The following is a 23494-nucleotide window of genomic DNA, read 5'->3' as shown; positions in this document are numbered from 1 at the left end:
CAATCAGAACTGGAAAATGTTGCAGATGAACAGCTGTTGAATAGATCTAAATTTGGGAAATAGTGGAAAGAATAATTCTTTTATTCAGAGGAAGTTATTCAATGTTTGGCCAGGTTGAGAAAAAGTGGTGGTGAATGGGGAATGTATCCCACTGTGACCTGTCTGACCTTGGCACCTTCACTATTCCAAAAACAAATTAGCCTCAGCTCAATGAAAAGTATCTTGGGGCAGTTTTGAGGCAAAGAGATAACCAAAATGGAATCTCAACCCCTACAATACAGTTTGCCACTCATTTAGTGCAAATTGATTTAAATTTTTTTTTCCCTAATTGACCTGTTCAGAGATGTTATTACACACCTTTGGAGCAGGTGTGACTTGAACCAAGCCTCCCAAGTCTGGCATAGGGACACTATCACCACATCACAAAGGTCCTTCATTAATAGCTTTCCATTGCCCAGGCAATTATTAAAATTAATAATTGACAGATTAGATTGCCCAGTAGTATTCCTTAAAGAGGATGCACACCATTGTGGTTGAAAACACTTAATATAGTGACCTCACTTAACAATAATCATCTGAATTGGAATAAACTAGGCATTGTGGAGAATTCAAGCACTGCTTTTAGGTTAATTTATTGTTCATTTGCTACTGGAGGTTTTGAAGAGGACATTTGAAGCATGTTGGGAACATTTTGTTGAAACATTACTAACACTTATTCTGAAAATTAGACTTCACCTAAAAAGAGTAAGTACTATGCTGCTCTAATTTTTCTGATAACTTATGGGAGTCACCAGGAGAAAGGCAGTGCTTGAGCATTGGTGTCTTGAGGAGGAATGGGAGGAGATGATGAACCCAGACAGCAAAGGCTGTATGAAAGACTGATAGTCAGGAGCAAAAGACTTTTTCCTATCCTCAGAAATAGGGTATTCCTCTACTTCTGAATCTTCTCCATCAAAGATCTCCAATATAGAGTCTGAGAACCCATGCTCCACTAGATATGCATCTAATCAACATTTCAGTCCTAAACCAGTAGACAGCTAATTCAGCACCTCTGAGCAGTGTTAAGACTAATCGAGCATGATAATACAAACTTTCAAACAGATGTGTTTCATTAACACAACACCCATTTAGTGTCTGATTCATCCTTTGATCAAAATAACTCTCAGAATTCTACTAACCACTTCACAGCCTTCTGGTCTTATTATTGACTTTAACAACTTCAGACATCAACCATAGTCTGCATTTCCTCTCCCAAAGCAGGAAATGTTAAAAAAAAAGGGTGTGTGCAGCAGAACAATTATATTTTATTCATTCATAGGATGTGGGCATTGTTGGCTGGGCTAGCATTATTGCCTGCTCCTTGCTGTCCTTGAGAAGGTGGTGGCGCTGAGCTGCCTTCTTGAACTGCTGCAGTCCATGTACTGTAGGTAGACCCACAGTTAGGGAGAGAATTCCAGGATGTTGGACCCAGCGACACTGAAGCAACAGTGATATGTTTCCAAATCAGGATGGCGTATGGCTTGGAGGGGAACATGCAATGGGAATCCTCTATTGTAAATGATTGGCAGAGTGTTCTCTGCCCTGATTAACATATATACATCGAGTCATAGAGATGTGCAACACACAAGCAGAGCCTTCGATCCAACTCATCCATGCCAACCAGATATCCTAACCTAATCTAGTCCTGTTTGCCAGCACTTGGCGCATATCCCTCCAAGCCCTTTCTATTCATATACCCATCCAGCTGCCTTTTAAATGCTGTAACTGTACAAGCCTCCACCACTTCCTCTGGCAGTTCATTCCATATACACACACCACCCTCTGCGTCCCTTTTATTATCTTTCCCCTCTTACACTAAACCTATGCCCTCTAGTTCTAGATTCCCCGACCCCAGGGAAAAGACCTTGTCTATTTATCCTATCCATGTCCCATGATTTTATAAACGTCTATAAGGTCATCCCTCAGCCTCTGAAGCTCCAGGGAAAACAGCCCCAGCCAATTCAGCTTCTCCCTATAGCTCAAGTCCTCCAAACCCGGCAACATTCTTGTAAATCTTTCCTGAACCCTTTCAAGTTTCACAACATCCTTCCAATAGGAAGGAGACCAGAATTGCATGCAATATTCCAAAAGTGGCCTAACTAATGTCCTGTACAGCTGCAACATGACCTCTCAATCAATAGAGGAAAGCAGACCAAACACCTTCTTTACTATATTATCTACTTGTGACTCTACTTTCAAAGAACTATGAAATTGCACTCCAAAGCCTCTTTGTTCAACAGCACTCCCTAGCACCTTACCATTAAGTGTATAAGTCCTGCTCTGATTTGATTTTCTAAAATGCAGCACCTCGCATTTATCTAAATTAAACTCCATCTGCCACTCCTCAGCCTATTGGCTCATCTAATCAAGATTCTGTTGTAATATTCCAGCTCCAATGAAGGTTGTTAATGTGCATTGTAAAAGAACTAATAAATGGGCTCAGAGTTATTGCATCTCTAGGTAGCAGTGAATATCATATGATTGAATTTTATATCCAGTTTGAAAGCAAAAAGCATGGGTCTAAAACTAATATTTAAACTTAAAGAGGACAACTTTATGGGAATGAAAACAAATGTGAGCTGGCATATGAGGCTGGGAGATAGAGAAATAGTGACAGATATTTAAGGGGATATTTCAGAATAAGTACATCCTTACTATAAAGAAAAAAATTACACGGGTGGATCTATCATCCAAGTTTAGATCTCCTTATTTCAGGAAAGATATAAATCCATTGTTGGCAGTTCAGAGGAGCTTTACGAGATTGATAGTTGGGTTTTCTTCTGAGGAAAGATTGGATTTGTTAATCTTGTTTTTACCAGAGGTTAGAAGAGCAAAGGTAATTTCATTGAAGGCTATAAGGCCTCAATAACATTGATCTGGAAACAATATTTTACTCTGGGGGACACACTTTTAAAATTAGGGATTGCCCGTTTAGTACAGCTTTGGAGCTCTGCCTTATGTTATATAGAGACAGACAGCGGAACCATATCAGCCTTTCTATCTCTTTATTCACAATTCCAGACACTGGTTTAGTATCTTAAGCAAAAAACCTAACAGTTTATTAAATAAACAATAAATTTAGCAGTGAAAAATGAAACACCAAGGTAATCTAATTAATGTCTCTGGTTTAAATGTGAAACAGTTTTCAGCCCCATTCGCACAAAAGACACAGATAAACAAACACAGTTAAGGGATAAGTAGCTTTAGATTAGATTACTTACAGTGTGGAAACAGACCCTTCGGCCCAACAAGTCCACACTGACCCACCGACGAGCAACCCACCCATTCCCCTACATTTACCCCTTTACCTAACACTACGGGCAATTTAGCATGGCTAATTCACCTAACCTGCACATCTTTGGACTGTGGGAGGAAACTGGAGCATCCGGAGGAAACCCACGCAGACAAGGGGAGAATGTGCAAACTCCACACAGTCAGTCGCCTGAGTCTGGAATTGAACGCGGATCTCTGGCGCTGTGAGGCAGCAGTGCTAACCACTGTGCTACCGTGCCGCCCACAAATAAAGGAGAAAATAACAAAATTGGCCAGATTACTTTAGTGATTTTCACAATGCATTGTTTTATGGGGCGATACGGTGGCTCAGTGGTTAGCACTGCTGTCTCACAGCGCCAGGGACCCACAATCAATCCTGCCTCAGGTGACTGTCTGTGTGGAGTTTGCACATTCTCCCTGTGTTTGCGTGGGTTTCCTCCGGGTGCTCTGGTTTCCTCCCACAATCCAAAAATGTGCAGTTTAAGTGAATTGGCCATGCTAAATTGCTCATAGTGTATTAGTCAGGGGTAAACAGGGGGAATGGGTCTGGGTGGGTTACTCTTCACAGGGTCAGTGTGGACTTGTTGGGTTGAAGGGCCTGTTTCCATACTGTAGGGAATCTAATCTAATAAGCACAGTTGTGGAGTCCTTAGTTGCTTTTCTAGGAATGTCTATCAGGATCAATTTTTGTTTCACTCAGATACAGGTAATAATATTTCTAATTACGCTTTCTACTCTCTAGGCTTCCACAAGCTGTGAGGGAAGTTAGGCAGGGAGCTTTCAAATCTTCATGCTGTGTCAGCAGCTCAACATTTCTCTTCAAAAAAAAAACTTCATGCCTGGTTCTGCCCTGATAGACAGACCGTCTTTTCCTGAGGTCTCAATTATCATTCAACATCTACTATCTGCTTGTACATAAGATCTCTTCCAGACTAGTTGGAACCAATTCCCAGCTACTGACCTTGTAAATAACCAACTTCCAATATATGCCTCCTTCTTATGTTGATCAGAGCCCCATTATCTTTATTCATTAATTGTTTCCTACTCTTGCCAGTCTTACCCTTCACTCTACTCTATATTGCTTTTTAAAGCCTCCCACTTGCCAATCATTCCTTTACCTGGGAACAGTTTACTCCAATCAACTCTTGAAATTTCTTGTCTGACACCATTAAAATTTGACTTACTCCAATCAAGAAATTTAACTTTTATACAAGGCCTGTCATTTTCATAACTATTTTAAAACTAATAGAATTATGACCACTGGTCCCAAAGTGCTCCTCCAAAGTGCTAACCTTTCAGTCATTTGCCCTACCATTTTTTCCCAAGAGAAGGACAAGTCTTGGTCCTTCTCTAGTTGGTACACCTACATATTGATAAAGAAAATGTTCTTACATTTCTTAACATCCAAGCCCTTAACATTATAGCAGTCCCAGTCTATGTTTGGAAAGTTAAAAAAGCCCAACTATTACAACCCTATTATTCTTACATATATCTGAGTTCTCTCCACATACTTGTTCTTCAATTTTCCTCTGATTGTTGGGGTTCTGTACTATAATGTAAAACAGCTGATGCTGCCTGGCTTGCTGTGCTCTTCCAGCCTCCTGCTTGTCTACTTTGGATTCCAGCATCTGCAGTTTTTTTGTCTCTAAATTACAATCCCATTAAGGTGATCATCCCCTTTTTAGGCCTGAGTTCTATCCATAATCGTGTCTCACAAACTTGATTGAGATTTTTGAAGAAGTAACAAAGAGGATTGATGAAAGCAGAGCGGTGATCATGATCTATATGGACTACAGCAAGGTGTTCGACAAGGTTCTGCATGGCAGACTGGTTAATAAGGTTAGATAAAATGGTATACAGGGAGAACTAGCCACTTGGATACAGAACAGGCTTGGTGGTAGAAGACAGATGGTGGTGGTGGAGGGTTGCTTTTCAGACTGGAGACCTGTGACCAGTGGTGTGCCACTATGATCGGTGCTGGGTACACTGCTTTTTGTTACTTATACAAATAATTTGGATATGAACATAGGAGGTATAGGTAGTAAGTTTGCAGATGATGCCAAAATTAGTGGTGTAGTGAACAGCCAAGAAGGTTACCTCAGAGTACAATAGGATTTGATCAGATAGGCCAATGGGCCAAAGAGTGGCAGATGGAATTTAATTTAGGTGCTGCATTTTGGAAAGGCAAATCAGGGCAGGACTTATACACTTAATGGTAAGATCCTGGAGAGTGTTGCTGAACAAAGAGACCTTGGAGTGCAGGTTCATAGTTCCTTGAAAGTGGAGTCACAGATAGATAGGATAGTGAAGAAGGCATTTGGGATGCTTGCAGTTCTAGGTCAGTACATTGAGCAAAGGAGTTCGGAGGTCATGTTGCGGCTGTACAGGACATTCGCACTTTTGGAATACTGTGTTCAATTCCTCTATAGGAAGGAGTTTGTGAAACTTGAAAAGGTTTAGAAAAGATTTACAAGGATGTTGTCAGAGTTGGAGGAATTGAGCTATAGGGAGAGGCTGAATAGGTTGGGCTATTTTCCCTGGAGCGTTGGAGGCTGAGGGGTGACCTGAAAGAGGTTTATAAAATCATGAAGAGCATGGATAGGGTGAATAGTAAAGATTTTTTACCCAGGTATATACTAAAGGCCAAAGGTTTAAGGTGAGAGGGGAATGGTTTAAAAGGGAACTAAGGGGCAACTGTTTCATGCAGAAGGTAGTGCACGTATGGAATAAGCTGCCAGAGAAAGTGGTAGAGGCTGCTATAATTACAACATTTGAAAGGCATCTGGATTGGTATATGCATAGGAAGGGTTTCAAGGGATATGGGCAAAATGCTGGCAAATGGGACTAGATTAATTTAGGATTTCTGGTCGGTATGGACAAATTGGAGCAAAGGTTCTATTTCCATGCTGTATATCTCTATGACTATATAGCTTCATTGGATGATCCCTCAGAAATATCCTAAGTATAGCAGTAATGTTTTCCTTAATCAAAAACACCACTCCCCCTCCTCTCTGACCTCCTTTTTTATCCTTTCTATAGCATTTAAACCCTGGAACATTGAGCTGCCAATCCTGTTCCTTCCTCAGCCATATTTCTGTAGTAGCTATAGTGTTCCAGTCTCATGTTCCCATACATGCCTTACCTTCATCTGCCTCAACCGTTTCCCTAATTATGTTGTTCTTACCGATGTGTATAACAACTTCTGGCTTCTCACTGTCACCTTTGACAATATGCTGCAACTGTTTTGAGACGACCTTGATTCTGGCACCAGGGAGGCAATATACCATCCTGAATTCACCATCATAGCCACGAAATCTCCTGTCTGGAGAATTCCCTGCCAGGAGAGTTCCCTATAACTCTTGCTCTTTTGAATCTTGAGAAACCCCGCTTAAATTTAATTTATTCTTGGTGCTCAAGGTCTGATTAGAGAGGAATAGCCACAGGAGACTTCTGCATTTCTTTCCTATCTCTCCTGACAGTCAGCCATCTATCTATTTGACAGTAGCTGCAGTGTGACCACCTTTCTAAATCTATATCAGACTGTGTGCCTCTTGTATACTCCTCAGTGACTTTAACTGTGACTCCAGCTGTATCCTAACAGTCTGATATGAGACAGTTCCAAACACACCTCCTGCATAGTCTTGAAGGACAGTCAACTGTTCCCAAATCTCCCACATCTGACAAGAGGAGCATACCACTCTGTTGACTGCCATAATTGTCCCGTAAAATTTACTCATTTAGATTTCCCTGAAATAACGCACACTTTTATCATCCAGCATTTGCAGACGGATTACTGCTGTCACACTATGCTGGGAGAACTTAAAAAATGATATATTTTAACACATAAAAGAAGAAACTGTAAAAAAGCACCCTTTTTAACAAAAAAAACTACCTTACCATTCTCTTTCCTTTTTAATTTTAAGCATGCAAAAGAGAAAAGAAAATTGAAATGTCAAAGTCCATTACTTAGCTGAAACTCCCAGCAAATGAAAATAGCCTCCTCCTCAAATCCTCTATCAGTCAGCTCTCAAATCTCCAGATCTGTAGAATGGAATATCACTCTCTGATCCCTGAACTGCTACTATCAAAACCCCGACAAACAAGTTGAAAAGATTAATCTTCCGGGTTTCATGGAAACAACAACACAAAAAAAAAACTCTCTCTGTGGATCCATTAACTCCTCGAAACATGTGGACAAGCCTCTTCCACAAGCTTAATGTTATCCAATCTCTCCACCCTTACCTTTTTCTTTGTTACTTTTGTTTTGGACTTAAAAGTTCAAAAAATAATTTTAAATGAGAACTTTTCTGCTCTGCTCTAGAAATACCAAAGGAAAACCCAAGAAAGACTTTCAAACTCAGGAGTAGCTGCAAGATCCACACTACGCTCCATTCACTATTTTTGAAGCACATAAAGGGTGTAGGGGAATTCTTAAGAGGGAAGTCAGGAGAACAAAAAGGGGATATGAGATAACCTTAGCAGATAAGGTTAAGGATAATCCAGAGATTCTACAAGAACGTTAAGAGCTTCCAGAGATTCTACAAGAACGTTAAGAGCTAAAGAGCAACTAGGGAGAGAATAGGACCCTCAACGAGAGAACTACAGGAGATGGGAAAGGTACTAGTTGAACATTTCTCATCAGTTTTTACTGTGGAGGAAGAAATGGAGGTTAGGAAACTCAGGGAAATAAATATTGAATTCTTGAAAACAGTCCACATTACAGAAGAGGAAGTGCTGAAGGTTTTATAAAACATAAATATGGATAGATCTCTAGGATCTAATCAAGTGTATCCAGGGACGTTATGAGAAGTTAGGGAAGAAATCGCAAGGCCTCTAGCAGAGATATTTGTATCATTAACAGCCAAGGGTGAGGTGCCGGAGAGCTGGAGGGTGGCTAACATTTGATTATTTAAGGCTGCAAGGAGTAGCCTGGGAATGATAGATCTGTGAGTTTGAAATTGGTAAGTTGTTGGAGGGGATTCTGAGAGATAGGATTTCTATGCATTTGGTGAGGCAAGGACTGATTAGGGATAGTCAGCATGGCCTAGTGCATGGGAAATTGTGTTTCACAAACTTAATTGTGTTTTTTGAGCACATAGTCAAAAAGATTGATGAGGGCAGAGCAGTAGACATTGTCTACATGGACTTTAGTAAAGCCTTTGACAAAGTTCCACCTAGTAAACTAATTAGTAAAATTGGATTCCATGGGATTCAGGGAGAGCTTGCCAATCGGATTCAAAATTGGCTTGATTTTAGGAGACAGAGGGTGGTGGTGGAGGGTTGCTTTCCAGACTGGAAGCCTGTGACCAGTGGTATTCTGCAGGGATCAGTGCCAGGTCCACTTTTGTTTGTAATTTATGTAAGTAAGTTGGATGAGAATTAAGGAGGCAAGGTTAGTAAGTTTGCAGATGACACCAAAGTTGGTGGTTTGGTGAACTGAAGAAGGTTACCTAAGATTATAAAGGAATCTTGATTAATAGGACCAGTGGGCTGAGGAGTGCAGATAGGAGTTTAATTTGGATAAATGTGAGGTCTTGCATTTTGGTAAAACAAAAAGGACAACACTTAGATAGTTAATGGTGGGGCCCTGAGTAGTGCTGTCGAACAGACTGACCTAGGTACATAGTTCTTTGAAAGTTACATCACAGGTAGACAGGGTGGTTAAGAAAAGAATTTAGCATGCTTGCCCTCATTGAGTATAGGAGTTGAGATGTCATGTCAAAGTTATACAGAATATTGGTGAGGCCACTTTTGGAGTGGTGTGTACAGTTCTGGTCACTCTGCTATAGAAAGGATATTATTAAATTGGAGAGGGTTCATAAAATATTTACCAGGATGTTGCCAGAACTGGAGTTATAAGGATAGGCTGAGACTTTTTTCCACTGGTGAGGAGGAGATTGAAGGGTGACCTTATTGAAGTTTATAATGTCATGAGGGGCATAGATAAGGAGAATAGCAAAGGCCTTTCCCCTAGGGAGGGTGAGTTCAAAACTAGGGTATATATTTTTAAAGTGAGAGAAGAAAAAGTTTAAAAGGTACCTGAGGGGCAATGTTTTAACACAAAGGGTGGTTTAAATGTGAAATGAACTGCCAGATGAAATGGTAGGTGCAGGTACAGTTATGGCATTTAAAAGACACTTAGTACATGAATAGAAAACATTTAAAGAGATGTGGGCCAAGTGCGGGTAAATTTAGTTTAGTTTGGGAAACTTTTGGCATGGGCCAGTTGGGCTGAAGGGTCTGTTTCCATGTTATATGACTGTAAGACTCTGTAGGTCAATGACTGATTAAACACAGTGCTCTTCCCAGGGTCACTATGTCTGTAGGAATCCTTAATCCAGAATTAATTAACCTCCAGGTCTAACCTCACAAGCAAACAAAAGTTTGTTCAATCTATTCTTTTTCTTTTACCACAACCTGTTTCCCAAAGTGCACAAATTATCTTCAGCTTAAAATCCCCAGTTCACAGCTCCAATGCAAAGTTGATAAAAGAGTGAAAATAAAAATAACAAAAAATCTGCAAAGGTTCTAACATTTAGGAAGCATTGGAAACACTGTCATTGAATAATCTTATGATGGAATTGGATGGATTCTTGTTGGGAAAGGAAATTGTGGGTATTGGAGAAAGATGGGAATGAGGAAGTTGTAACATAAACAGAACAGCTATGATCTTACTGAATGGCAAAGCAGTCTTGAAGGGCCAAATAGTCTACTCCTCCTGATTCATGTGGTTATAATGGTCGGAGAGCTTCAGCTTATGCTTCTTTCTACATAGATAAATTTCTGACCTGCTGAAACCTTTCAGCATTTATTGCTTTTACTTTAGATTGCCAGCATCTGCAGTATTATATGCTTTGCTCTGTTCATTGGAAGTGTGAGTGACATTGGGTCATTGTTAATACAATCAGCATTCTGAGTGATGGTTGTAGTTCTGCAAAGCACTGAAGTCCCTGCTCAGATCATTTGATGCAATTCAAAACTCTTTGGCTCCATTCTGCAAATATATTCTGGCCCCTGAGGTTCACAGTCCATTTCATAATGTTGCAAATATTTTGCCTTACAATATTGAACTTAAATCTAATAAAATAACCATTATTGATGACAGATAGTGAATGAAACAACAAGTTTAGTTTAGGGGTTTATTGTGCTAGTTTCAACACCTTCAATTTGCCTTGTTTCAGAACAATTAATGGAAGGTAAACCTTAATCTCTGCAATCTAAATGAATATCTCCTGTAGTGATTGGATGCCATGTAATTAAATAATTTCTTGGCCAGGATTCCTTGGATAGTGGGAACAGTTCAAAAGACAAATCAGTTTTCTTGGCTTTGGTTTTTTTTGCCAAGTTGTGTTGATTTGGCAGCACTTCAAAAATGGTGGACCATTCCTCATTGTAGAATTGCTGATTCCCATTGCTGAGGTTTCCAAAATCCATCAGCATTTTAAGGCTGCAAACTGGTATGGGTCATGATGCTGCACCCAGCACTGTCAACCAGGCCAGCTGCATTACAGAGAGAGGCCTGTCCTGCTCATTCACAATTTTCATGGACTAGCCTCAGCTTTTAAAGGATTAGTGTTTCGTAGCACATTTGTAGCACCGTGGGTTGCACGGTGGCACAGTGGTTAGCATTGCTACCTCACAGCGCCAGAGATCTGGGTTCAATTCCTGCCTCAAGCAACTGTCTGTGTGGAGTTTGTACATTCTCTGCGTGTTTGCGTGGGTTTCCTCCGGGTGCCTCCGGTTTCCTCCCACAGTCCAAAAATGTGCAGGTTAGGTGAATTGGCCATGCTAAATTGCCCCTGGTGTTAGATGAAGGAGTAAATGTAGGGGAATGGGTCTGGGTGGGTTGCTCTTCGGAGGGTCGGTGTGGACTTATTGGGCCGAAGGGCCTGTTTCCACACTCTAAGTAATCTAATCTAATCAGAAATGTGCTGAACACTAGTCTGTGAGATAATTGTTTTAAAGTTAATGTCAAAAGGTCCTCCTTCTGCCACCCCCTTTTATTGTATACCATGCCAACCAACCAACCTTCATGAGCCCTTATTCCTCATCTTTCACATGCCAGACTAATTATAAGCCAAGCCTCATTGTCCATTCTTGACTGAGAGCGCAGACATCCAATACTCTGTCATCTGAGCCCATGCTTGATTGACAGCTGTGGCTGTCTGATTTCCTCTGTTAATTCCCCTGTATTTATTTACATGAAATTACAAAGATGCAAGAGCTTGAGGTTTCTGCTGTTGATACTTGGTACATAAATGCAAAAGTCTGGTTAATTGTCAGTTTTATTTGTAGTATAAAAAAAGAGTTTTTTTGACAAAAATGGCAAATAATGAATGTGCTAATTTTAAAATTCATTTTACAAATAATGTTGGTTTTATAGTTTGTTGCTTCGATACAGGGGGTGACTTGTGATAGAAAAGCCACGCACGGTTGCATGGGAGGCCATGGCATTAGGGGACCATAGCCTGGCAACAAGGGTGCATGACTATGAGTGGAAGGGCATTGATTCTCATGGGTGTTATGAGGGTTTTGGGTTTGTGGGAGCATAGCCTAGCATGGAGAGTGTGAGAGGACCTGGTGAGAGTGCTGAGGGCATAAGATGGGATGGATGGGGCATGATGTGTTCATGGGATGTGGGGTCCAGGAGGCCATTTTAAATTTTAACTATCAACTATAACACCAGAGTGGGTGCCCTTGTCTGGCTCTACAAACACAATCATGATTTGCACCCACCCCCCGACCATGACGATCCTCTCTTTTTTGACACTTGCTCCTGAGACGGGGTTGCTTGGCCAGGAATCATCCTTTCTCCTGGTACCTGTCTCAAGGATGAAACACCAAGCCCTTGTTCTTAATTCAGGCTGAAATTTGTATGCCTTACTGACTGAGTACTGTCAGAGGCTTAACTTTCAGTTGAGACATTAAACATAGCTCCTTGAAGATGAGAGTAAATGATCTCATAGCACAATTTGAAGGCTAGCATGAGGAATTCCCCTACTGTCTGGTAACCAATTTTCCCTCAATTTCCACAATCAAACCAGACTATTTAATTGTTCATCTCTGACTCTGAGATGCGATGTAGGAAAATTATAATCAAACTTACAAACTATTTCTTTGGCAATGTAGTGCTTTCGATGATCTTTTGTGAAAGTTGATAAAGAAATGCCAATTCTTTTGTTTTCTGTTTAATTGTAGTCTGCTCTTGGCAACTTTGACTGTAAATGTGTTTATGGAGGAGAAGTTGGAGCAAAACAAATTGACATTTATGCTCATCAGTGCTATGATAATGAACATTTTCTCAAATTTTCCATTTACTATCAATATCCAACTATCCCAGAGGTGTCAAAGAGTTCAAGGACATGAGTGTGTACTCCAGGCTATCAAAATATGATGGAATCCATTTGAATAAAACATTAAAACTGAGGCTGTCTAATGTGGGCATAACCATGGGACTAGAGAAAGTGCAATAAGTTTCAAGGCTAACATTTATTCTTCAACTGAAATCACTAGAAATCAAACCAACTGATCATGACATCTGTGGGATATTGCCACTGTTTCCCCACATTACAACAGTGACTTTACTTCAACAATACAGCATGGAAACAGATCCTTCAGTCCAACTCGTCCATACCGACCAGATTTCCCAACCCAATCTAGTCCCAACTGCCAGCACCCGGCCCATATTTGGATACTTGTGGGGGGGATGACTTACCAGGGGTAAGTAACGGGGCTCAGGTCTCTGGCACGGAGCCTGTCCCCGTTACTCAGAAGGGAAGGGTGAAGAAGAGCAGAGCAGTAGTAATTGGGGACTCGATAGTTCGTGGCACAGATAGGCGGTTTTGTGGGAACGAGAGAGACTCACGTTTGGTATGTTGCCTCCCAGGTGCAAGGGTACGTGATGTCTCTGATCGTGTTTTCCGGGTCCTGGAGGGGGAGGGGGAGCAACCCGAAGTCGTGGTCCACATTGGCACCAACGACATAGGTAGGAGGAGTGCTGAGGATGTTAGACAGGCTTTCAGGGAGCTAGGTTGGAAGCTCGGAGTTAGAACAAACAGAGTTGTTGTCTCTGGTTTGTTACCCGTGCCACGTGATAGAGATTCGAGGAATAGGGAGAGAGAACACTTAAATGCGTGGCTTCAGGGATGGTGCAGGAGGGAGGGGTTCCAGTTTTTGGATAACTGGGGTTCTTTCTGGGGACGGTGGGACCTCTATAAACAGGATGGTCTACACCTGAACCTGAGGGGAACCAGTATCCTTGGGGGGAGGTTTGCTAGTGCTCTTGGGGGGGGTTTAAACTAACTCGGCAGGGGCATGGGAACCCAGATTGTAGCTTCAGGGTGCAGGGCCTGGAGTGTAGGGAGGTGAGGAACATGGCATCAATTTCCAAGGAGGGTGCCTGTAAACAGGGAAGTGGCTTGAAGTGTGTATACTTCAATGCAAGAAGTATACGAAATAAGGTAGGTGAACTTGCAGCGTGGGTTGGTACCTGGGACTTCGATGTTGTGGCTATTACGGAGACATGGCTAGAACAGGGACAGGATTGGCTGTTGCAGGTTCCGAGATTTAAATGTTTTAGTAGGGTCAGAGGTGGGGGTAAAAGAGGGGGAGGTGTGGCATTGCTTGTCAAAGATAGTATTACAGCGGTGGAAAGGACGATGGATGAGGACTTGCCATCTGAGGTAGTTTGGGCTGAGGTTAGGAATAGGAAAGGTGAGGTCACCCTGTTAGGAGTCTTTTACAGGCCTCCTAATAGTCCTAGAATCATTGAAGAAAGGATTGGGAAGGTGATTCAGGAGATGAGTGACAGTAATAGGGTGGTTGTTATGGGGGACTTTAACTTTCCTGATATTGATTGGGAAAGCTATAGCTCAAGTTCGTTAGATGGGTCAGTGTTTGTTCAATGTGTGCAGGAGAGTTTCCTGACACAATATGTAGACAGGCCAACAAGAGGTGAGGCCATACTGGATTTGGTTCTGGGTAACGAACCAGGCCAGGTGTTAGAATTAAAGGTAGGTGAGCACTTTGGGGATAGTGACCATAATTCGGTGATTTTTACACTCGTGATGGAGAGGGATAAGTGAGTACTACAGGGCAAGAGTTATAGCTGGGGTAAGGGAAATTATGATGCGGTGAGGCATGACTTAGGATGTGTGGCTTGGAAAAGTAGACTCCAAGGCAAGAGTGTAAAGGATATGTGGAACTTGTTCAAGGGGCAACTATTGAGTGTCCTTGATAATTATGTACCTGTCAGGCAGGAAGGAAAGGGTCGTGCGAGGGAGCCGTGGTTTAATAAGGAATTGGAATCCCTTGTTAAATGGAAGAGGGCGGCCTATCTCAAGATGAGACGTGAAGGTTCAATTGGGGCGATTGAGAGTTATAGGGTAGCCAGGAAGGACCTGAAGAGAGAGCTAAAAGCAGCAAGGAGGGGACATGAAAGGTCCTTAGTCAATAGGATTAGGGAAAACCCTAAGGCTTTCTATAGGTATGTTAGGAATAAAAGAATGACTAGGGTAGGAATAGGTCCAGTCAAGGATAGTAGTGGGAAGTTGCGTGTGGAGGCGGAAGAGATTGGGGAGACACTGAATGAATACTTTTCTTCAGTATTTACTCAGGAACAGGGCATTGTTGTAGATGAGAATACTGAGTCACAAATAAGTAGAATGGATGGCTTTGAGGTATGTAGAGAAGAGGTGTTGGAAATCCTGGAAAAGGTGAAAATTGATAAGTCCCCTGGGCCTGATGGCATTTATCCTAGGATTCTCTGGGAAGCAAGGGAAGAGATTGCAGAGCCATTGGCCTTGATTTTTATGTCCTCTTTGTCTACAGGAGTAGTCCCAGAAGACTGGAGGATAGCAAATGTGGTTCCCTTGTTCAAAAAGGGGAGTAGGGATAGCCCTAGTAACTATAGGCCGGTGAGTCTCACTTCTGTTGTGGGCAAAGTCTTAGAGAGAATTGTAAGGGATAGGATTTATGCACATCTGGATAGGAATAATGTGATCAAGGATAGTCAGCATGGTTTTGTGAAGGGCAAGTCGTGCCTCACAAACCTTATTGAATTCTTTGAAAAGGTGACGAAGGAGGTTGATGAGGGGAAAGCGGTAGATGTGGTATATATGGATTTTAGTAAGGCGTTTGATAAGGTTCCCCATGGTAGGCTACTGCAGAAAATACGGAGATATGGCATTGAGGGTGAATTGGAGGTTTGGATTAGGAATTGGCTGGATGGAAGAAGACAGAGGGTAGTAGTTGATGGCAAAGTTTCTTCATGGAGTGCCGTCACTAGCGGTGTTCCGCAAGGATCTGTTTTGGGACCATTGCTGTTTGTCATTTTTATAAATGACCTGGAAGAGGGGTTAGAAGGTTGGGTGAGCAAGTTTGCGGATGATACGAAAGTCGGAGGAGTTGTTGACAGTGAGGAAGCATGTGGCAGGTTACAGCAGGATATAGAGAAGCTGCAGAGCTGGGCAGAAAGGTGGCAGATGGAATTCAATGTAGCTAAGTGCGAGGTGATTCACTTTGGGAAGAATAACAAAAAGATGGGGTACTGGGCTAATGGTCGGATACTTGGTAGTGTGGATGAACAGAGGGATCTTGGTGTCCATGTACACAGATCTCTGAAAGTTGCCACCCAGGTAAATAGTGCGGTGAGGAAGGCATATGGCGTACTGGCTTTTATTGGTAGAGGAATTGAGTTCCGGAGTCCTGAGGTCATGATGCAGTTGTATAAGACTCTGGTACGGTCGCATCTGGAATATTGTGTGCAGTTTTGGTCGCCATACTATTGGAAGGATGTGGAGGCATTGGAACGCGTGCAGAGGAGGTTTACCAGGATGTTGCCTGGTATGGAAGGAAAATCGTATGAGGAAAGACTGAGGCACTTGGGGCTGTTTTCACTAGAGAAAAGAAGGTTTAGGGGTGACTTGATTGAGGTGTACAAGATGATTAGGGGGTTAGATAGGGTAGACAGTATGAACCTTTTCCCGCGTATGGAGTCGGGTATTACAAGGGGGCATAGCTTTAAATTAAGGGGGGGTAGATATAGGACTGATGTTAGGGGTAGGTTCTTCACTCAGCGAGTCGTTAGTTCATGGAATGTCCTGCCAGTAACAGTGGTGGACTCTCCCTCTTTATGGGCATTTAAGCGGGCATTGGATAGGTATATGGAGGATAGTGGGTTAGTGTAGTTTAGGTGGGCTTGGATCGGCGCAACATCGAGGGCCCAAGGGCCTGTACTGCGCTGTATTCTTCTATGTTCTATGTTCTATGTTCATATCCCTGCAAATCCTTCCTATTCATATACCCATCTGGATGCCTTTTAAATGTTGCAATTGTACCAGCCTCCACCACTTCCTCTGGCAGCTCATTCCATACACGTACAACCCTCTGTGTGAAAGTGTTGCCTCTTAGATCTCTTATATATCTTTCCCCTCTCACCCTATGTCCTCTAGTTCTGGACTCCTTGACCCCAGGGAAGAGACTTTGTCTATTTATCCTATCTATGCCCCTCATGATTTTATAAACCTCTATAAGGTCACACCCCAGCCTGCGACACTCTAGGGAAAACAGCCCCAGACTATTCAACCTCTCCCTATAGCTCAAATCCTCCAACCCAAGCAACATCCTTGTAAATCTTTTCTGAACCCTTTCAAGTTTCACAACATCCTTTAGACAGGAAGACCAGAATTGCACACAATATTGAAAAAGTGGCCTAACCAATGTCCTGTACAACCGCAACATGACCTGTACTCAATATTCTGACCAATAAAGGAAAGCATACCAAACGTCTTCCTCACTATCCTATCCACCTGCAATTCCATTTTCAAGGAGCTATGAACCTGCACTCCAAGGTCTCAGTTCAGCAACACTCCCTAGGACCTTACCATTAAATGTATAAGTCCTGGTAAGATGTGCTTTCCCAAAATGCAGTACCTCACATTTATCTAAATTAAACTCCATCTGCCACTTCTCTGCACATTGGCCCATCTTATCAAGATCCCATTGTAATTGGGGGTAACCTTCTTCACTCTCCCATACACCTCCAATTTTGGTGTCATCTGCAAACTTACTAACCATACCTCTTATGCTCACATCCAAATCACTTATATAAATGATGAAAAGTAGAGAAAAGTAGAATCTTCCAACATTCCCCACACCTACCAGCCTTTCCGTTCATCCTAACAGGAATATACTTTCTCTGGATTCTCGTTATCTCATTTCTGAAGGCTTCCCATTTTACAGCCATTGCTTTACCCGCAAACATCTGCCCCTAATCAGCTTTCGAAAGTTCTTGCCTAATACCATCAAAACTAGCCTTCCTCCAAATTAGAACTTCAACTTTTAGATCTGGTCTATCCTTTTCAATCACTATTTTAAAACTCATAGAATTATTGTCGCTGGCCCCAAAGTGCTCCCCCACTGACACCTCAATCACCTGCCCTGCCTTATTTCCCAAGAGTAGGTAAAGTTTTGCACCTTCTTTAGTAGGTATATCCACGTGTCAGAATCAGAACATTTTCTTGTACACACTTAACAAATGCCTCTCCATCTAAACCCTTAACACTATGCCAGTCCCAGTCTATGTTTGGAAAGTTAAAATCCCCTACCATAACCACCCTATTATTCTTACAGGACATGGCCAGGTGATGGCAGATGAGACTAGATTGGGTTGGGATATCTGGTTGGCATGGACGAGTTAGATCGAAGGGTCTGTTTCCGTGCTGTACATCTCTATGACTCTGTGTTTCTAATACTTTATTGGCTGTGAAGCATTATGGTGATGCCCTGAAGTTGTGAAAGTCACTACATTAAATATAAAGTCTCTTTTATTGATGATATATTTTATTCCTTTTTCTGCATCTGAATTGAAAGTCTCGTTATTATCTCTTAACCTGCTTTAATTCTGTAGAGAGAAAAGTAGGATAATTTACTAGTCAAAACCTAGTCACAGTGAATAAACATGTGAACTTCACAGTTTGAATTGAAAATCATTTGTTAAGCAAAAGACAACTGTTTTCTGTTTATTTGAGCACTATTTATTATGAACTTCTTCCTTTTTTATTTCTATGCTCTAATTATTTGAGCTCCCCGATTCTTCAAAAGGCCTCGTCTCCTTGTTAGCGGTGTAATTATATAGGCTTTGCATGTCTACCAAATTGTATGCAAATATCTGGTTTCCATGCCTGAGATTTGAGCATGTGTTGCCAAGATTTTCAACTGCGAGCATCACAACAAACCTCAATCTTACCTTCACTAAACATGCATCCTTCCATCAGAGTTCACTGTTGTATAAGAATGTCGAACCTGAAACCGTTAATGCTGAGGAGTGCGTTAAGCACTTCCCAACACGATAATGTCACATGGACCCATTGGCAAGGGAAGGGAATTCCTTATGATCTCGAAGGTATAAATTCTAATATTTAAACCTTCCTTGTTGTTTCAGTAACAATGTTGACCATGCTAAAGTAATCGGTACCTATTTGCTACCATGAAGTAAACCACGTCTTATTTAAATCAAGAGTCAGAGACTCTTCTCATTAGACTGTCAGGTGAGTTTCTTCTCCCACGCTAGACCAGGCTGGCCCTATAGATTGTTACTATGAAAGAGGATAGTGACAGAAAATTTGTGAGTTGTATCTTAAGCCACGATGAGCTGAGATTTGGATTCATGTTACAATCAGTAGTCACTCGCTAGACAGTGGTAACTCACACTACCTTTCCTCACCTTAACCAATGGCCATTGAAGCGAATTGCAGAATCTTGGCTGGGAACCAGCAAACCTCAGCACAACAGTAAGATCAAACATGTTACATTCCTGGCATGTATGATGCAACTGATACTGAGTTTACATTCAAATTATTGCTGTAATATCAATGTTTAAAATTCCTTAAATGCATTCAACCTTAAACTATTGAAAAATCTTACTTGCTGGCAATCAGAATTGATACTGAAAATGTTGTTTGCTGTTTTTAACTCCATTGTGTTTATTTGAAGGATGCAGGTGTGTACATGGAATCTGCAGCAATGGGATCACTGGAAATGGAAAGTGCATTTGCTTTTCTGGTTACACTGGGCCACAGTGTGACCAAGGTAATTATGCTTTCTTACTGTAAGTTAGTTACAAGCACTGAAATATGATGTAATGGGGCAGCTTCAGCCGATCCCACTAATCTAAAAGGATTGGGTGAAACATCTGGAGTGACACGGTGGCTTAGTGGTTAGCACTGCTGCCTCATAGTACAGGGACTTGGTTTCGATTCTATCCTTGGGCAACTATCTGTGTGGAGTTTGCATGTTCTCCCCTTGTCTGCATGGGTTTCCCCCGGGTGCTCAGATGTGCAGGTTAGGTGGATTGGCCATGCTAAATTCCCCATAGTGTCTAGGAATGTGCAGGCTAGGTGGGTTAGACATAGGAAATGCAGGGTTACAGGGATAAGGTAGGGGGCTGGGTCTTGCTGGGATGCTGTATGGAGGGATGGTTTGGACTCAATGGCTCAAATGACTTGCTTCTGCGCTGTAGGGATTCCAGTATTATATTCCCCATTGAGGTCAACAAGAAGTAAATTGAGGCATGGTGTAAAATCAGTGCTTCACTGTTGAATTTCCTGCTTGGTTAGTCAGATTAAAATTATTCCTGCTGTATCAGCAGACCTAGTGTGATGCACTACGGAGAGCAGAATAAGGATCTCTCCTGGAATTCTCTCACTTACACCCTTAAGAATTAGGCCTCATCATTGTTCAGAGTCAGCAAGCAGAAAACAGGCTCTTGTTCAGACAGAACAGGTGTAAATCCTGGTGGTCGGTTTGATGAAGATCTCAAAGACACCTGGGAAGGTGTGAGGTACAGCAGCCCAGGCTCCCAAAAAAATGGAGAAAATACTTTTTTTTACAAACAAAAGTGAAGCACAAGGCAGTTTTACTTTGGAATTTAGTCTTTTTGCAACTAGCTATAGCACCATTGTTAAATGAACTGAGAGAATGTGAATCGATTTGAACTTTATCTGGAGAAAGTTTTGTTTGTATTTACTTCTGTTGTACATTTTCTTATTTCCACCAAATTGTTTATTTTTACGCTGTATATATTTTAGAAAAACTGCAAACTTTCTAGAGCACCAAATTCCTTTCGCATACAGCTCCTGTCTGGATATTCAGCCTTAAAGTATTGAAAGTCAATTTGTACATTAATTTTGTTAATTAGCAGTGATGGTCAGCAGTGGTTCGTCCCCTTAATCTTTGCTACATGTACCTAAATTGTAGGTAAATGCTTTGGCATATAAGGCAAATCACCCAAGTCTCTATTATGCTCAAGACAGCTACAGTTAGGTACCTGGCAACAGATTGTGAAAATCTGGAAAACCAGGTGACAAAAAGTTTCATGCTGTCAAGTCTAGTGCTTGGGTGCAAATCTATATAGAATGATGAAGTTTACTATTTCCAGCTGGGAATAGCCATTAAATACAAAATCTCTCAGATTGAATTGGTAAGTGGAAGGGAAGGAAAACATTATTCAATAGAACTTTCTTGACACATAGGAAGAGGAGGAATATTGCAGGAAGAAGTGTGGAATGAACTATTCTCTGTGGCCTTGTCATACTTAGAAACGTTTAACTGCTAGATTGTCCGCACTGATGATAATTGAGTTCTGCAGCATTGTTTAAGTTGAATTCAGGATTCTTGTTATTAATCGTAAGAAACAGTGTTTTCAGTTATGATATTTAGTTTATAGATTTCCTTGGAGTGACATTTTAAAAATTTTGCATTATGGATGACCAGATCCTGTTTTTAAATCAAGTTCAACAGCTCAAATTCAAATTATTTACTGATATGGTGGGACAATTGCTCCTTGCAGCGCAGTACTGTAGAATCACAGTATCTTAGAATCACAGAATCATTACGTTGAAGAAAGAGGCTATTTTGTCCATCATGTCAGCACCAGCTTTCCCAATGAGCCTTTCAGTTTATGCCACTCCCCAGCCTTCTCCCTGTAACCCTGCAAATTCTTCCTTTTTAGATCTAGTCAAGAGTATAACAGGACCTTGATCAGATGGGCTGATGGACCAAGGAGTGGTAGCTGCAATTTAATCTAGCTAAATGTGAGGGGCTACATTTTGATAAGACAAATCAGAGCAGGATTTATGCACTTAATGATAGGGCCCTGGGAAGTGTTGCCGAACAAAGGGATCTTGGAGTGCAGGTTCATAGTTCCTTGAAAGTGGAGTTGCAGGTAGATTCCTGCCTTTATTCATCAGTGAGTATAGGACCTGCGAGGTCAATGGTTATAGCACTTTTGGAATACTGTTTTCAGTTCTGGTCTCTCTGCTACAGGAAAGGCGATTTTAAACTTAAAAGGGTTCAGATATGATTTACAAGGATGTTGAGACAAAAATATAAATTGCAGGAAAGGCTCACAGGTCTGGCAACATCTGTGGGGAGAAATCAGAATTAATGGTTTCGGGTCAAGTGACCCTCAGAACCTAGAATATCTGGACAGCATGGACGAGTTGGATCGAAGAGTCAATTTCCATGCAGTACATCTCTATGACTCTAGACTAATTTAGTCTAATTGTTTTTTGAATCCTTCAATTCAACATGCCTCCATCTGACTTTCCAGTAGCACATTGCAGACCATAACCATTAACTGTGTAAAAGAAGTTTTTCCTCAAATCCCTTTTGCTTCTTTTTATCATTTATTTTAAATCTGCACCGTCTTGCTCTCACCCCCTTCATGAGTGGGAACAGTATCTCTCTATCTTTTCTGTCCTTGCCCTTCATGATTTTGAGCGCCTCTTATCAAATCTTCTCTCAGCCTTCTTTTTGCCAAGGAAAACAATCTTAATCTTTCCAATCTGTCTTCATAACTGAAGTTTCTTATCCCTGGAATCATACTTGAGTATTCTTTCTGCACTCTCTCCAGTACTTTCACATTCTTCTGAAAATGTGGCACCCAAAACAATCAAAAATACTTTAGGTGAGGTTGGACAATGTCATAGACAAGTTTAAGGCAACCACTTTTCTCTTATACTTTGGGCCCCTATTAATAAAATGCTGGATACTGAATGCAATATTATCCACTCTTTTAACCTGTCCTGCCATCTTCCATGACTTGTGTACATATACACTCAGGTTCCTCTGTTCCTGCACCTTCTTTAGAATTATGTCCTTTCTTTTATGTTCTCTTTCCATATTCTTGCTACCAAAATGAATTGTCTTACATTTCTCCATATTGAACTTCTTCTGCCACCTGTCTGCCCATTCCTTCAACTTGTCCATGTCTTGTTGAAACGTTACACTATCCTCCTTATTGTTTCCAATGCTTTCAATTTTCATATCATCAGCATATCATGTTACAATATGAATGTGATAATGTAATGTACAAAGGGTGGAATAATTGTTACTTTTCCTCAGAGCATTCTGCTTGCAAGTCACTGCAATGTGGAAAAAACACACAGTGTGTCGAAGAAACAAAGGGGACATTCACCTGCAAGTGTCTGCCTGGTTTTCTGAAGTCTGAAAGGACCTGTAAGGGTAAGGAAGTTTACTCTCTCAGCACTTAACAGTTTGCAGAGAATTTTGCTCAAGATTTGAGAATGAAAATAATGGGTTTTCGCCAGTTCATGATATTTATTTTTAAAACCTTTACCATCAATGTTTACAAAGTACTTGCTTTTTTTTCATTTGTGCAGTGCATTTATTAAACTGGGGTAGAGTCTTATTTATGTGTTTTCAACTACTTTCTTCCCATATTCCATTTGTTTTCATCATTTTTTGGCAGTTGTGTTTTTCCATTGTCGATCAATGTATTTCGTTGCTGTTTTGATGGGTGTACTATTGTAAAAACACTTGGCGCAAGGCTGTTGTTCTCTTAATTTGTTCTCACAGGGTGCCTGGCTAGAGATCTCCATTCCATTTGAAAAGAAAAAGTAATTAATGCACAATGCAATGAACAACTTACTGAAAAGGCAATGTAATAAGTTAGTAGTGAGAGACATTTAAGACCATCAACTAATGATGGAAGGGAAAGGTTGGGAGAAATTTTTTTCTTTATGAAAGATTGCAAAGAACTGAAGGGCCTCAACCAAAACAATGATTTGATTTAATTTATTTTTGTTACATGTATCTAGGTACAGTGAAAAGATTTGTTTTGCATGCAGTACAGGCACACCATACCATATAAAGTGCATTA

At 41.2% G+C, this 23494-nt stretch overlaps 1 protein-coding gene across 2 annotated transcripts in view; it reads left to right on the top strand.

Annotated features, from left to right (window-relative positions):
- stab1 (stabilin 1) overlaps positions 1 to 23494 on the top strand; it is a 276631-nt gene that overhangs the window by 27850 nt on the left and 225287 nt on the right. For both annotated transcript variants that reach the window (XM_087994200.1, XM_043707873.2), the window contains exons 6-7: positions 19306 to 19401; positions 22717 to 22836. In XM_087994200.1, the coding sequence (XP_087850326.1) occupies positions 19306 to 19401; positions 22717 to 22836 (216 nt within the window). The remainder of the gene's footprint in view (positions 1 to 19305; positions 19402 to 22716; positions 22837 to 23494) is intronic.

This window comes from Chiloscyllium plagiosum, unplaced genomic scaffold (assembly GCF_037043375.1).
Source record: "Chiloscyllium plagiosum isolate Xiang-an unplaced genomic scaffold, Cpla_swu_hap1 HiC_scaffold_14, whole genome shotgun sequence".
In the NCBI taxonomy this organism is placed as follows: domain Eukaryota; kingdom Metazoa; phylum Chordata; class Chondrichthyes; order Orectolobiformes; family Hemiscylliidae; genus Chiloscyllium; species Chiloscyllium plagiosum.
The sequence above is the reverse complement of the archived record's forward strand: the minus strand, read 5'-3'. Positions and strand labels throughout refer to the sequence as shown.